The following is a 16,298-nucleotide window of genomic DNA, read 5'->3' as shown; positions in this document are numbered from 1 at the left end:
AGTTCAGGCCTCTTGGGTTGTAGTGCAGCGGTAGCGCTCTCACCTCCCTAAGTTGGAGGTCACGTCCCTAAGTGGAAGTGATGGGTTCAAATCTACCCACTCTCATAGTGAAAAGTGATGGGTTCAAATCTACCCACTCCATAGTGAAAAGTGATGGCATGGAGCATTGTTATGGAGCAAAACAATGGTGCGGTTTAGATTTCAGACTCAAGTTAGAAACGGCCATGGGTGCTATATTTTTTGATGCGAGAAAGTGGCCATAATGTGAAACGGTCATAGCTGCTACTCGTACGCCTCAAATTAAGAGCTTCCCATATTTTTCAACTCCGGAATCAATTGCAGGAGCACGGAGAGTGCTCACCTTCCGCAGAGCCAATGCCTGAACAAAGCCAGTTTAATTAGCTCTAATCTCTCTTAAAGTCTACAGACTTGTGACCTAATCTAGCTTACACAGATTTCGCAACAGGATCAGCTGACTCTTTGAAGGAACAGTGATACCGATTTCTGGGAGGTGAGCTTCCGATTAAGTCATATAATTTCTTATTTGCATTTAATTCTTTGGCTTTTAGGGCTTTGTTTACTGCTGAATTCAGGCTTGAAATTGATTGAATATTTACATGAATTGTGTTGATTCTGCAATTAGAATGACCATTTCTTATTGCTTTGGGTGTAGCATTTAGTTTAAAATAAAAAGAATAATGACCATTTAGTTTATCCCAAAGAGTTTAGTGAACTTAAGTGCACTGCAAATAATGACCAATTGTTCTTTTTTGGACCTTAAGATTGTGTTGGTTTAGATGTAGTTATATATGATAAACTTTTACAACCCAAGTATTTAAGAATGCCTCACTTCACTTCTAATATTTCTAAAGTAACTAAATATGGTGTTGTCTCTTCTCAGTTATTCATTTGTTCAAACAAGTTTGCTTTTATTACTCAAGTTTGCCAACTCATCAATTTGCTTGTGCAAAAGGATTATTGGATTTTAAGCAAAGTTCGTTGCATTTTGAATCAAAGTAGATATATCTTTGAGATTTTTGCTTTTGGAATGTTTAAGATTATAAGTAATAAGTTTCACAAAAATGGGGAGCTTAAAAGCCCATTTTTTGTTTAGATCATTTTAGCTCTTAGTTGTTATTTATCATTGCTTCTAGTCTTGCTTAATCATTGCTTTAATAGGAAAGTGATTTGTTTTTGCTAGTCTAGTTGTAAGTGCTAGCCTTCATCATGGCTGAGTCTTCCCTTCACCTCTGGAGAAGTGATAGAAACTCAGCTTGTTGGTCTCTGTATAAAAATTGTGTCCTCTTGGTTGGGACAAATTTTTTATATGTAAACTTGCACCTCCTCTGGGGCGCTGATGATGTGAGTAGGGATGTCGTAGCACCTAGTCCATGCTATGCATGATGAAGTTGATGATCTTATACTTCATGATTGGACATTCTTTAAAGTTCGCACTTTTTGTACTCTTGTCTTTACTTGTTTTGTTTTAGTGAATTAGTCATTTAAAGTTGTTTTTGCTAATTAGTTATTAAATTGTTAGAAATTCTTTTGTTGTGGTTCAATAAAGAATTTGTGTGTGTGTATGTGGGCGTGTGTGATTTAGTTATGTATTTGTCTATTTTTGCAAGTTATTATTACTATCATTATTATTATTTTTTATCGGGTGTCTTTAATTTATTATTATTATTTTTAAATTTTGGTGATTCTCTTCTTTCTTTTAAAATTATTCGTAAGTTCAGATTCATTTGGCCTTATGATGGTATATAAAAAGAATATATATTCTCAAATTATATATATATGTGTGTGTGTGTGTGTGTGTGTGTGTGTTTTTTAAATAACATTGTTGTGCTAAGGTATAGGTTTTTTTTTCTCCCTACCTCGACAGTAAAATTTTCTTGTTTTGGGGAAGAAAAATGAAGATTGGAGCCCCTCAAGTTGCTTTTATCACTGGTGCAGGCTCAGGAATTGGTGAGTACATTTCGATCCATTAAAAAATCAATAGAGGAAAATTGTGATCATACACATATAATTGTTTTAGCAAATTTTGTTCACTCAAAAAAACACAAAGGTTCTGTTGTTCACTTCAAAAAATTTCAAACAAAACCATTTCAGTTATACTTTAGGGTCAATGCCTTTAAAGAAGTGATCAATCAAAAAAATTAAAACAAAAAGAGTGGATTCTATAGTTTTTTGTAAAGGTCGGCAAGGGGAAAATGGTTCTGTGCCAGGAAACAACAGTCCTCTATGCACAAGACCTAGGCAAGCCGAGGCACCAGGACGCAATTGGGCAGTAGGAGATGCACAGTAGCAGGGTAAGTTACAACAGGAAGGCTGGACAGCTGCAGCCTTAGTAGATTCCGTACTCGTACTTACCCTCCTCCCCACATATATGGTGTAGTGCCAATGGTACCATATGGTATTTTTGGTACTTTTCAGCTACATCTTGTCAGATGTAAAAGCACTAAATTGAGCTTATTAGATACTGGGTCCATATTTTGAAGACTCAAAGAGCATATATTGGAGAAGAAGACAAGACGCAAGGAGGAAGCACAAATGCCAAATACATACAAAAACAAGTGGGAAGCAAACGGGGTCAAACAACAACAAAATGGTTAATGAAAACCCTACACTCCCCCTGTGCACACATTCACGTCCATACAAGGCGATATGGGGAACTTCATGCATGTCCACCCTACTGTCAGGCATAGCAAGTACTCTTTGGCATCCATAGGGGCAGTAAATGGGATAGAATAGTAGCTAAGGTAATGCCTCAGCTTCCATTTGGACAACTCGTAAACCCCAGCCAGGGCTCAGCGTAACCATTTTGCTGGCCCACATGCTGATAAGTGAAGAATACTTCATGAGGTGTGGGCCCAACTGGTCAATTGGGACAAAGTAACAGTTCCGAGTGTGGATGAATCTGCGAAGCTCTGTAAGTGTTCTCCTCTTAAAAGCATTGAAAGCTTGCCTATATAAGGAAACGTTTCTGTTGGAGCCTGGAACACTTGACATTGGAAGATTGAATACCCTCAAAACCATACCCCCCTCTCCTTCCCCTACACCTACACCTACTCCTACCCGTTCCCTCCCCCCCTTGTTTATCTTGGCTCTAGTAGGTCTATCTGCTGTTAGCAAGCATCTAGGGCTCCTTGTTGTACTAGACTAGGGTCACAACCATGCCATAAATCTGCTGTGTTTTATGTTCTTTTGGTGTGCCCTCCAAGAGGATACAATGTGTAATGTATGTAAGTTATACTGACAAGAAGTAGGATTTTACAAAACTTACGCAACAACAGAGATGGAGAAGACTACTATATTATTGATGTCATATGATCGATGGCTGAGCTCCGCAACCATGTGCTTCTGTGTGAACCTTGATGGCTGATTGGAAATAGCTGAGATGGGAGGCTATGTACTAATAGAAGATAGGGTGCAATACCTGCACTTATGCCATGATGTTTTCCTCTATGATAACTCTCTAATCTTTGTATAAGCAAAATTGAATTTGGGTTTAAGACGGTCAAACCAGGGCATACCCAAAATTGAGAAGTAATGCTAGGAAAAGTGTCTAGGTGCAATGCGGAAACCATCTTAGTAAAAATAAAATTTTCAGATCCACCAAAATCAAGTAAGAATAAAGGGGATTGATTTTGAAGTTGTTCGCATGCTTTAAAACGCTGCCTTTTCTTTGTGGCATGTCCCAGATTGCCAATGAGGTCGGGTACTACAGGCACCATTGGTTTGGCTTGTTTCTCTTTCTCCAAAAGAGGATAAGCAATAAAGATATGACCCTTTTTTACCACACTTAAAGTATCTCCTATCTCAAATATAATTCCATTCTGGTTCAGTTAAAAGATGAGATGTAGTATCCCCTCACTTCTTTTTGTTTCCATTGTCTTTATGGCCGTTGAATGACTCCTTTTTGTCTGGCTGTCTAAACTCTTTTTCAGCTTCTAGAACATTGCTTTCGTGTCTGTTGAGAAAATTTTCATATGCCAGCTTTCAGAAGATCGGCTTGCATGTATTCAACCATCATAGGTGTCATGGCTAATCCCTGATTTGGCCGCAAGTGTAGGGCATTAGTAGGCTTTGACAAGCAAAGAAGAAGCCCACATGGTCAAAGCACTTGTGGGCCACGTCATATGACACCATACAGGGAAGTTGACAGCATTTAATGAAGCTGTGGTTTGTCTTCTGCTGGCCTACAGCAGTCGGATTTTTGTAGGGTTAATTCTTGGAGCCTGTAAATAGCAAGGTTAGTTCAGTCATTAGATCATCTGATCCCCCACATGGGGCAGGTCAATAGTCAGTCCATTTTGGAAGGCTTTGCAAAGGCCACAATCAAATACATCTTTTTTGTATCTTATCAATATACTAAAAACACAGTTCATCTCTCTCTTCTTTCTCTCTCTAATCATTGCTTTTGCATTAGTGTTCCTATCAGGAGGCTTAAGCCTGGATCAAGTAAGTCAAGGACTCTGCATGTCACATTGGTATCAGAGCATCAGGCTCAGCCAAGCTAGCACTAGAAGTCCTAGGAAGGTGCACGGATGCATAGCAAGAAATGCAGCCAGGGTAGTAGTAGTAATGGGCCTGGTCGGCAACAGGAAAGTAGCATTGGGAGTTGTATTCTCAAAGGGGCATACCAGAGGCTCTCAGGAGCAGTTCCAACTGTGGAGCAAAGGCATGATCATCCTTGGAAAGAAGACCATCGTTGTGTGAAGGGATAGGGATGGTAGGCAAGGAAACAAGGTGGAATAGATGCAGAGTTTTCAGCATCAATCGGAATGGCAGGGTTTTCAGTCAAGGTTGCCAGAAAGGAAGGACAACAAGTTTTGGAGTCCGTGTGTAGACAAGGGACGATGTTACTCATCCAATCAAAGGTCAAAGGATTGAATCCCGTCATCAAGTTTAGCAGGAGGGGATGTCACATGCACACATGTGGACATGGCTAATCCCTGATTTGGCAGCTAGTGTAGGATAAGTTCAGGGTAGTTCTAGGCCATTAGTAGGCTTTGACAAACAAAGAAGAAGCCCACATACTCGTCGGCCAGTTCATATGACACCATACAAGGGAAGTCGGAGCATTTAATGAAGAGGTGGCTTGTCCTCTGTTGGCTGACATGTAGTCGGACTTCTGTAGGGATAATTCCTTGAGCCTATTAATAGCAAGGCTAGTTCAGTCATTAGATCATCTGATCCCCCACATGGGATAGGTCAATAGTCAGTCCTTTAGGTTAGAAATCAATCCATTTTGGAAGACCAAAGGCCACAGCCAAAGACATCTTTTTGTATCATATCAATGTTCTGAAAACACTATTCATCTCTCTCCTCTCTCTCTCTGACTAATCATTGCTTTTGCATTAGTGTACTTAATCAGAAGGCTTAGGGCTGGATCAATTAGAATTGGTTATGGAGTGTGGGCATCCCTTTTCAAAATGTTTCGGAATATTCTTGAGCAGTTTCAAGGAGATAGTCCCATTCAATGCATGCTCCACGTTTGAAGTTCACGTGAGGACTTCTTGGTCTATTAGTGATTTATAAGACATGATTAAACACATAACAGTGAAAGTAAGATGAAGGTTTGAGGAGGTATAATTGAAGAGGCACATCCGGGATGAAAGGGTGTGACTCTTGAATGAATAGTTATGTCCTCTGGACGTAGAGATGTGCCTTTTAATCAATAGACGTGTCCTTTGGTGATGAGCCATGTGACAGGGTGTGACCTTCACTGGTGTCCTCTCAATGATTAAGAGTAATTAAGAGAGATTAAGTCACAATTCTTTCAATAATTAGGAGTAATTAAGAGATTGTAACATTCCCTCCCACTTAAAATAAGATCCTGGGTTATATAAGTGATTGTTGTTGATTAAAGAACTCTTGAAGTAGTTCTGGGTATTGTTGTAGATCTTCATCACTTTACTAAGTTGAATCTGAATCATCCAAATCTTTCCATTGTACCAAAAATTCTGTAATACAATCTTCTGTTGAGTTTCTTTTTGTCAAACATCAAGAATCTTCTCTGGGATCAAAATCACGTGTTTATCTTCAATCTCTGGAGCATAATTTGAAACGTCTGGAACAGTAGAATCTTCTTGTACAAACTTCTTGATCCATGATATGTGAAAAGTGGGATGAAGTTTTTCCCATGAAGGTCGTACCTGCAACTTATAACTCAAAGGAGAATTCTTCTTAATAATCCAAAAAGGACCATAGTAATGTGGTCTTAGCTACGGAAAAGTTGATTTCACTGTTTTATATCGATGAGGAACGACGAACAAAAGAACCGTGTCACCTTCTTGAAATTCATCATGTCGGCGATAGCAGCTAAGACAGCATGTAAGACATCATCATCATCGTCAGTGTCATCATCGTCAATAGCATCATTAGCATAAGCATGAAGAAAGGCATGAGTACCTAGTTGGTAGCCTCTAGTAAGTAGTCGGTAGCCAGTAGGAGACTCCGGCAGTAGCAAACAGCCAGGTGTTAGGCAGTTGACTAGTAGGTGTGGGCAAGCAGTGCATGAAGCACAACATTTATCAGATTTTATCCCATGAATATTTGTCCAGGAGCTGGTGGATAGCAGCATTAGCTTGCCGACCAGCAACCTAAGCATGTATATAAGCATATCTCAGCATTTGCATCAAAGACATTCAATCATTCATCATTTCATTATCATAGAAGTCTACTAATTCATGTAGGGGCTAGAGGTCACCCCTAAGGGGTTGATCAAGGACCTAAGTTATGTACAGACATTCATGCCACCTTTTTGTATCATATTAAATACAGAAAACCTGACACCAACTCTCTCTCTTCTTCTTCTCTCTCCTATGTCTTAATCATGTTCATTCAGCATCTTGTTCTTAATCAGGCTTAGGGTTGTGGATCGTACAGCAAGGCTTCCGCGCATGCAACATGTCTTGATGAAGCAAGAAGAGGGTTTCCTTCATGGTGGTTCTCACTCACAAGAGGTGGATAGAAGAGGGAAAGCTTACAGGTGGACCTATGGATATATTGCTCTTGCAAGAGCATAAACTGGATGCTAGTCAGTGTGGGAGATCAGGCAAGCTTCTCTCAGGACACACCTTTTGGTCACCGGGTACCAAGGGTGGTGTTTGTATCTCTGTTTCAGCTTTGATCTTGCCTTGCATCATTGGACATGGTGTCATTTTGCCTGCGAGAGCGCAGTGGATCCTTCTTACGCAGGGTACTACACGCATTGGTATTCTCAACCTCTATGCTCCTAACCATAGAGGTGAGAGGATTGCCTTTTGGAAATCTCTCACTACATTGATGCCTCTTGCCGACCATTGGATTATTGGTGGGGATTTTAACATGGTTGAGATGCCAACGGATAAAAGAGGTGGACATGAGGGCTTGGTGCATCCTCTTGAAAGAGCGTCTTGGGAGAGGTTTATACTCTCCATTCATGTTAGAGATTGTTGGCATGAGGATGACATTTTGAGGAGTCCATCCACTCTTCTTTATTCATGGTCTAACAGGAGAAGAGATGTAGGATGTATCTATGCACGGTTAGACAGATTTTATGTGGATCATTGGGTGCTTGACAGAGGTGGACATTGTCATGTGCACAGTGGGTATCTACCGTGTGCTATACGCATGCAAGACTAGTTTCGAGGCTTGGGGAAGCTTGGAACTAGGCAGGCTGATTGACGAGCTGAGTTAGGGATATACTAACGGGCGGGCACCCAAGTATGGACGGGCGGGCGGCCAAGTGTGGACGCCCGATGACCGGCCAAGAGGTTGAATAGGGTTGATTGCTTTTGCAAGGAAGAGAAGTCGTGTTTGTGCAGTCGCATGAGAGAAAACAGAAAAACAAAAAAAAAAAGCAAGTTTGCTTTTCGTTGAACGTTTGAGAGAGAGAGCAAGAGAAGTGCTGGATTGACGAGTTGGTTGGCCGAGTGCTGGGGACACGTGCTGGTTGATTTTGCAGGCGGGCAGGTGCGTAGCTAGGCGGGCGGGTGCGTTGCAAGCGGGCATGCCAGTAGCCAGGCGGCCTAGGCCTGTAGGCAGCTGGGCGGCCAAGCCTGCCAAGCCAGGCGGCTTGCACTGCCACCCCAGGCCGGCCAGGCTTGCGTAGCCAGGCGGGAGGCCAGGCCGGCGCCCAGGCCACGCAAAGCAGGCGCTTATGCCTACGCCACTTTGTGGCCATGCTTAGGTGAGAGAGGCGCAGCCCACTTGTGCGCAAGCAAGCGCCGGCAAGACAACACGCGCAGGCAGTTCCAGCGACGGCAGCCAGCACGCCGGCAACTATTCCTGGAGGGAAGAGAAAAAAAAAAAAAACAAGGAAAGCACTCGTTATTCTTGGGCTTTCGTTTTTTTTACTTTAAAATTTTTTTTATAAAAAGGTTTAAAAATCATCCCCTCTCCAAAGTTTAAAGGTGTTTATTTTTTTTAAAGACAAAAGAATATATATATCCATATATATGTATATTAATATATATATATATATATATATATATATATATATATATATATATATATATATATATTCACAAAAAAAAAACACAAAAGCTAAAGCAAAAGCTAAGCCTAGCTTTTGCAGTTTTTTGGCTTTTGGGAAACCTTTATAAGCCCCCTCACGTGGGCTTCTTGCCACGCATCTCTCGAGTTCTCAAGTTCTCGAGTTCTCGAGTTCTCAAGTTTTCAAGCTCTCAAGCTCTCGAGTTCGTTCGCACTTTCATTGTGCAAAGATCGAATTTTCTCTCCGCGTATCCTCTTCACGATGTCGACCCAAGAATCAGAGTTGGAGCCCCTCGTGGAACGCGAAGGCTTGGTCAGCTACGGAAGGCACTGATGCCGATCTTTTTGACGAGTTTGTGTCAAAATCAGATTTTCAAGAGTTCAAAGTAGCTCTCGAAGCTTCTTCGTCGGAACGTCAGGCACAAATCGCAGCCCAGATGCAGGCTTTGCAGAACTCCATCGCTCTCTTGACCACTACCCTCTCTACTTTCTCGGGAATGGATACCTTGGCTTCTGCTTTAGGCCCCAATATTACTCCGGAACCGTTCGGGGGCGAGCAAAAGCAGAGAACCAAGGAGATCGTGGACACTTGGCTACATAAGTGGCAAGTTCACTTTCAGTTTCATCCATATGATGATGGAAAGAAGATACAGTTAGCAGCAGGTTTCCTGTCTGGCAAAGCTTTGCTTTGGTGGAAGGAACTCAACCCTAAGCCAATGACTTGGGCACAATTCGAAGACGTTTTCAAGAAAGAATTCCTCAAGAAAGAGGATGATTACGATGTTGTTGCCCGGTTTTCAGCTTTGACCATGACCTCGCAGCACCTCACTTATGAGGTCTACCTCCAGAAGTTTCGTGACTTGCAGATGAAAGCTACAAAGATGGATCCCACTACTCTTTTGAGGTTTTTCGTAGCTGGTTTACCAGACTCGTACCGATTACAGGTCAAAAATAACAAATGTAAAACATTGGACGAGGCCATTCATTCAGCTCGTATCTATGATGATACGATGGTCTCTTCCAAGTCGAAACCCGTTACCGAGCAGGGGAACAAGCATAAAAGAAAGTTCTCCGCACCTATGGCTAACACGACTGAAGGAAAGTTTTCGGACCAACCTTCGAAGAATACAAGTTCGACACCAGCGAAGAAGAAACGACTCCTTAGGGCTTTAAAGCTCAAGAAGGAAGGACGTTGTTTTATCTGCGAAGAAAAAGGACACATGCGTAACGAGTGCCCGAAGCAAAAGGGTACCAAGTCAAACGCAGGACCCAAGCCAAAGGCAGCTAACCAGTTGTCTTTGACAGGTACGTCAATTACTGTACTTTCTCGCCCTAGTACTTGTTCTGAATGTCTGTTCAATTCTAAGGTATTTGGCATGCATGATCTTCTCCGAGTTTATGGAGAAGTGAATGGCCATAAAATTCACATTCTGTTAGACCCTGGCAATTCGCATAACTTTGTTAACTACAAACTTGTGCAGAAATTGAGTCTTGATACGACACTGAGCGACCATACCTATGAGGTACGTCTACCTGCGGGAAGACAAGTTTGGGATCGCAAGGTGGAGATGCTTCCAATCCAGATTCAGGACTACAAAGACACTCTGGAATGCTATGTTATGCATCTGGAAAATGTAGACTTGTTACTAGGGATTGAGTGGTTTAAGACTCTTGACGTCCAGATAGATTGGTCTAGTCATATTTTTTCTTTTCAGCATAGGGACACCAAGTATAGTATTTTAGGTGATTGTATTCATCCCTCTCAGGGACCTCTTGTAAATACAATTGATTTTGGAAATATAATGAATTCTTCTTTGTACACCGCTTTCCATTGTGTCTTGATTCCACTTTCTTCTTTTCTCATCCCTTCCATGGATGTGAATGAATTAAGTGTGTTTGAAAGCAAAGAATTACAGAAGATACTTGATTCGTTTCAAGATGTATTTCCTAAGGAATTGCCATTGGGTTTACCACCTGAACAGGCAGTAGATCATCGTATTGACTTGATCCCTAGTGCTCATCCTGTCAGTATTCCACCTTATAGGATGAGCCAAGCTGAGGAAGATGGCTAAACAACTCGAAGATTATTTGAGGATGGGCCAGATCCGTCCAAGTAAATCACCTTGGGGTGCACCTGTGTTGCTTAGGAGAAAGAAGGACAATACTTGGAGAATGTGTATAGATTACAAGAGATTGAACAAGCTGACCATTAAGAACCGTTATCCTCTCCCTAGATCAGATGACCTAATTGACCGGTTAGCAGGAGCGAAATATTTCACGAAGATAGATTTGCGTACTGGCTACCACCAGATACGTATTCATGAAAGGCATGTCGAAAGAACCGCCTTTCGGACTAGGTATGGCCATTACGAGTTTCTCGTATTACCTTTTGGGTTAACCAATGCTCCAGCCACTTTCCAGCAAATGATGAACGATCTTTTTCGTGAACATTTGGGAAAATTTGTGGTGGTGTTCCTGGATGATATTTTGATTTATAGTCGTACTCTTGAGGATCATGTCAGACACCACGATTGTCTTATCTCTTTTAAGACAGAATCGACTATATGCTAAGTTGAGTAAATGTGAGTTTTTTATGACAGACATCATTTACTTGGGACACAAGATCACTAGAGATGGATTGAGCATTGACTATGACCGAGTTCAGAAGGTTTTGGACTGGCCTATACCACGAACAGTGAAACAACTTCGTTCTTTTCTCGGTTTTGTTGTTTTTCTTAGGAAATCTGTACGGGAGTACTCTCAGCTCACACTACCGATGACCGACTTATTTAAAGGTCATGGACGTAAGTCCAATCAGCCTATCACTTGGAATAACGATTATTTATATGGCTCCAAGTTTGTGGTATTGACTGATCATCAGTCAATCAAGTATGTGTGTGATGCGGATGATTTGAGAGGCAGGAAAGCTCGTTGGGCAGAGTTAATGCAAGATTTTGATTTTGAGATCCGTTATCGGAAAGGGTCCATGAATAATATTGCAGATGCGCTTAGTCGGATTAGAGAGGTGAATACTTTGTCGTTCACCGAGATTTCTACTGACTTATTTCAGTCATTGAGAGGGCTTTGCAAGACTGATAGTTATTTTGGTCCATTTTGGCAGAAGATCCAGGACGGTGGGAGCTCATTGATTGACCAAGACTCGGTGACTGTGCAGTCTACCATTCAGGCTGCAGGAGGTCAGTGGATGATTCGGAATGGTTTACTATTCCGTAATGACAAAATTTGTGTACCACAGATCTCGGACATTAGATCCAAGATTCTGAGGGAGTGTCACGACGCTCCTTCTGCTGGACACCCTGGGGTACACAGGACGCTATCATTAGTGAAACACACTTTTTATTGGCCGAAGATGAAAGGGTATGTAGAAGATTATGTTCTCAAGTGTCAGATTTGTCAGGCAAATAAAGCTGAACGGTTTAGACAGGCTGGGTTGTTGCATCCTTTGCAAATCCCAGGTAATAAATGGGAAAGTATTTCCATGGATTTTATTACCGGATTGCCAAGAACACATCAAGGCCACGATTCTATTTGGGTTGTGGTAGATCGCTTGACAAAGATGGCTAGATTTTTACCGACCCGGAAGAATATTATTGCTACGCAATTAGCTCGGCAGTTTATCGAGCAATTGTTTAGACTGTACGGGTTACCACAGGACATAGTCAGTGATAGGGACTCAAGTTTACGAGTGATTTTTGGAAACTTGTTTTCGAGAAGTTGGAAACAACTTTGAATTTGAGTTCCTCAGATCATCCTCAATCTGATGGTCAGACTGAAAGAGTGAATCAGATTTTAGAGGATATGCTTCGAGCATATGTATCCAAAAGACAAAGTTCATGGGAGGATTATCTTCCTATGTTAGAATTTGTATATAACAGTACTAAGCATACGAGTACAGGGTTTAGTCCTTTCATGCTTATGTACGGTTTTCAACCAAGATCACCTGTTACAGTAGGATTCTCAGGACTTCAGCATGATGCAGCACGTAATTTTTTGCAAGATATGCAGGAAATGTTACAAGTTGCGAAGGAATCTATTAGAAGTGCTCAAGACCGAGACAGGTTTTATTCTAATAGACATCGTTCACCTAGAGAGTTCTCTGAAGGAACGATGGTGTATTTGCGAGTTCCGAAAGATTCCGAGACTTTACGAACAGGTAGATCTCCGAAATTATCTCCTAGATACTGTGGACCATTTCGTGTTACACGACGGATTGGTTCAGTTGCATATGAATTGGATTTGCCTTCTCATGTGAAAGTTCATCCTGTATTTCATGTCAGTAGACTTAAGGAAGTACTGGGTGGAGCAGATCAGTTAGTTACTCCTCAAGAAATTATAGATGTCCAGGACATGACATTTGTTTCGCACGAACCTGAAAAGATTCTTGGATTTCGTGAACGAAGATTGCGTCATACGCTTGTCACGGAATACAAGATCAAGTGGAAGGATCGTGTTGAGGAGGACGCTACATGGGAGACATTGACTTCTCTTTAGAGAGATTACCCTGGCTTTTTAGTGAGCTCAGGAGTGAGCTCTTAGAGGAAGGGGAGTATGTCATGTGCACAGTGGGTATCTACCGTGTGCTATACGCATGCAAGACTAGTTTCGAGGCTTGGGGAAGCTTGGAACTAGGCAGGCTGATTGACGAGCTGAGTTAGGGATATACTAACGGGCGGGCACCCAAGTATGGACGGGCGGGCGGCCAAGTGTGGACGCCCGATGACCGGCCAAGAGCCTATAAAAGGGTGGCCAAGGTTAGTTATTGTATATAGAGAGTCTCGCGAGTTTGTGAGAGCTCTATGGTCTTGGAGCCTGGATCTAGTGCAGACGTGCACCTGCTTTATGCAGTCGAGGCCGGCAGCAATCTCGAGGCCCGCGAGGGCAGCTTCGCGGCGGTATGGGACGTCGCGAGGAGGAGATTGGTCGGTACGTCAACCTAGTTAGCTCAGCTCGTGGCTCGGTGGGGACAGCCAAGACTGTGGGCTCGCCCACGGCTGTCATGGTTGGGAGGTGAGTCAGGCCTGCACCCCCTTGCTTGTTTGTTGTTCGTTTGTTTGCAGGATTCGAGTTTCGAACCAAGATCGATCACGAGGGGATCCGTGGGGATTTGACAGACATACTTTGATTGCTACAGGCACCTCCAAATCGGATCATTGCCCAGTGGTTTTATGTATTAGAGATCCGAATTGCCATGGATCAGCACCCCATGTACGCATCCCTGATCATTTGTTTTCAGATGCAGAACTATCGCGTCGTATGCTTGATATTTATAATCTAACACCTCCTCTTCAGTGCCAGAGGGGCGGTCCAATACCAGCACGTTGAAGTTACACCTCCATAGTAGCTTTCAGAAGTGGTTTGGTGAAGAGATTAGCCACATTGTCCTTGTTAGAACAGTAGGCTAGTCGAAGAAGTCCCAACTCAATCGAGTCACGTACAAAATGATAATGTACTTCAATATGTCTGGATCGTCCTCGTATCACAGGATTCTGAGCTAGAGCAGTAGCACTCTGAGAATTTGGTAACCGGGGAAGTATCGGCACAGCACAAATGCTCCAGAATCTGATAAATCTAAAGTGCCTTATGTGAGGGCAAAACAGACCAAAGGACCAAATATATGAAAGATCAGAGTAAAACACATAGTTTGCAATGGTGTTGTGAATATAAAAGATGAAGTCCAGTACAAGAGCTCTATGTGAGACTCCGGATAAGCAGAAAGAACTGTTGTCCCATAAAACGCGGTTAACAAAGTTGGAGTAACCCTGATGTAAGCGTCGATATAAGCTTGAAGCACACGTCGAAGATCACTTGATGTAGATGACAAAGTGAACTTGGTGTAGGCGATGTAGTAGGTGAAGTTAACGCTGCTGGTAACCTGATGAAGGTGACGAAGTCAACCTAAAGCAGGCGATGCAGAAAAGCTGATGTAGGCACCAAGACCAATAGCAGTTAACGCTGCGGTTGAGACTGGCTGTAGGCGGCATCAAGCTGCAGTTAAATTAGCGCATGAACTGGCTGTAAGCTGTGCAAGAGAAGCTGATGTAGGTGCCCAGACCAGTAACCGTCAACGCTGCTGTAGGCGGCGACTTGTATGCTGACCACCAAGCAATGATGATACAATCGTGAGGCGACCAGGGCACAAGTGTTGGAGGGTTGATGTGAGGTGACCAACACATGAGCGATGGAACGCTGCGATGATGAGAAAACGCAGATGCGCCTGCACGTTAGTTGGTCAATCGAGGACAAGCGAAGGGTCTCATTTATATATGAGAATTGAAGTGCCCAGCAAAGAAGTCGGCCCTTTTTGGGCTGCATGGTTTAGGTACATTTTCACATACCTTAGTGGAGGAGAGAAGGTAGGATTTATACTTAGCCTCGGTGGAAGAAGCAGAAACAGTCCTATGCTTTTGAGACTTCCAAGAAACCAATCCAGAACCAAGCATGAAGCAATATCCAGATGTAGACCTCCGAGTATCAATACAGCCTGCCCAATCAGAATTTGTGAAGCCAACCAAATCAGCAGCACAAGAGTAGGTGATGCCATAATCTACAGTACCTCGAAGATAACGAAGAACTCTCAAAGCTGCCTGCCAATGAGACCTTCAAGCGGCTGATGAGAACTGGCTGAGGACACTCATAGCATAGGACATGTCTGGATGGGTGTTGGCAAGGTAGAGCAATGAGCCAACAATCTGTAGGTACAAGGGTGTATCATCTTCCTTGGATAACTTGGCATTGGGATCCATGGGACAAGAGAGAGGTGTACAATCTGACAACCCAATTAGAGAGAGCAGCTTCCTCACATACTTCTGCTTAGAAATGAAGATACAATCATCTTTTTGCCTCCAGTCCAAGAAAATAATGTAGAAGGCCAAGATCACTCATCTCAAATGTCTCTGAAAGCTTGGAGTGAACCTGTGTGACCAACCCATGAGCTAGAAAGAATGAGGTCATCAATATACAAAACAATGACACAAATATCTCCATCAGAAAGAAGCACATAGAGATTGCTATCAGCATATTTCCTCTCAAAGCCAAGAGATAACAAGAAGGCATCAATCTTTTGATACCAGGCACGGGGTGCTTGTTTGAGACCATAAAGAGTCTTTTTGTAGAAGATATACATGGGTGTCCTGTCCTTGAATCACAAAAGCAAGAGGTTGCTCAACATGAACTTCCTCCTCTAAATCTCCATTCAGAAAAGCGGATTTGACATCCATTTGGAACACGGGCCATTTGAAGTGTCCAGCCAGAGCCAAAATAATCCTGATGGTGGTATACTTGGTTTAGGAGCAAATGTCTCATCAAAGTCTTCACCTGCCTTCTGAGCATATTCTCGAGCAACAAGGCGGGCTTTTTGTACTTGTCCAAAGTACCATTTGCATGAAACTTGACTTTGAAAATCCATTTAACACCAATAACATAACGATGTAAAGGCCGTGACACCAAAGACCAACTGTTATTCCTCTCAATAGAGCATCTCTGCATCCATGGCTTGTTGCCACTGTGGGTGTGAAAGAGCCTCATCTGGACTCTGAGGCTCATCGATCTCCTGGAGAGAACTCATGAGAGCATAATTCATTGTGTGATGAGTTGTGGAAGCCCGAGACGAATGGCAAGGTCCAGGAGTGATGGTAGAGATTCGGTTATGGAGCTGTGCATCAGTGACGAGAATCTCTAAAGAGTTGCTGAAGCCACCGAGGTAGGCCAGCCTTCCTCTCAAAGCGTGAAGAAGAAGATCCAGTTGCAGTAGAGGACTCATCTGATGCCGCTGGAAGTGGTGATGAAGTAAGCAC

The 16,298-nt window shown here is 42.7% G+C and overlaps 1 protein-coding gene across 2 annotated transcripts in view; it reads left to right on the top strand.

Moving 5' to 3' along the window:
- Positions 1–209: 209 nt before the first annotated feature.
- LOC147639151 (ARP protein (REF)) overlaps positions 210–16,298 on the top strand; it is a 98,726-nt gene continuing 82,637 nt past the window's right edge. For both annotated transcript variants that reach the window (XM_086787809.1, XM_086787801.1), the window contains exons 1-2: positions 210–511; positions 1,886–1,968. In XM_086787809.1, the coding sequence (XP_086643935.1) occupies positions 1,914–1,968 (55 nt within the window). In that variant the 5' untranslated portion in view covers positions 210–511; positions 1,886–1,913. The remainder of the gene's footprint in view (positions 512–1,885; positions 1,969–16,298) is intronic.

The sequence above is a fragment of the Cibotium barometz genome, chromosome 4 (assembly GCF_041138505.1).
Source record: "Cibotium barometz isolate CiBa-2024 chromosome 4, ASM4113850v1, whole genome shotgun sequence".
Taxonomy (NCBI): Eukaryota; Viridiplantae; Streptophyta; class Polypodiopsida; order Cyatheales; family Cibotiaceae; genus Cibotium; species Cibotium barometz.
This window is presented reverse-complemented; position numbering and strand designations above follow the sequence as displayed.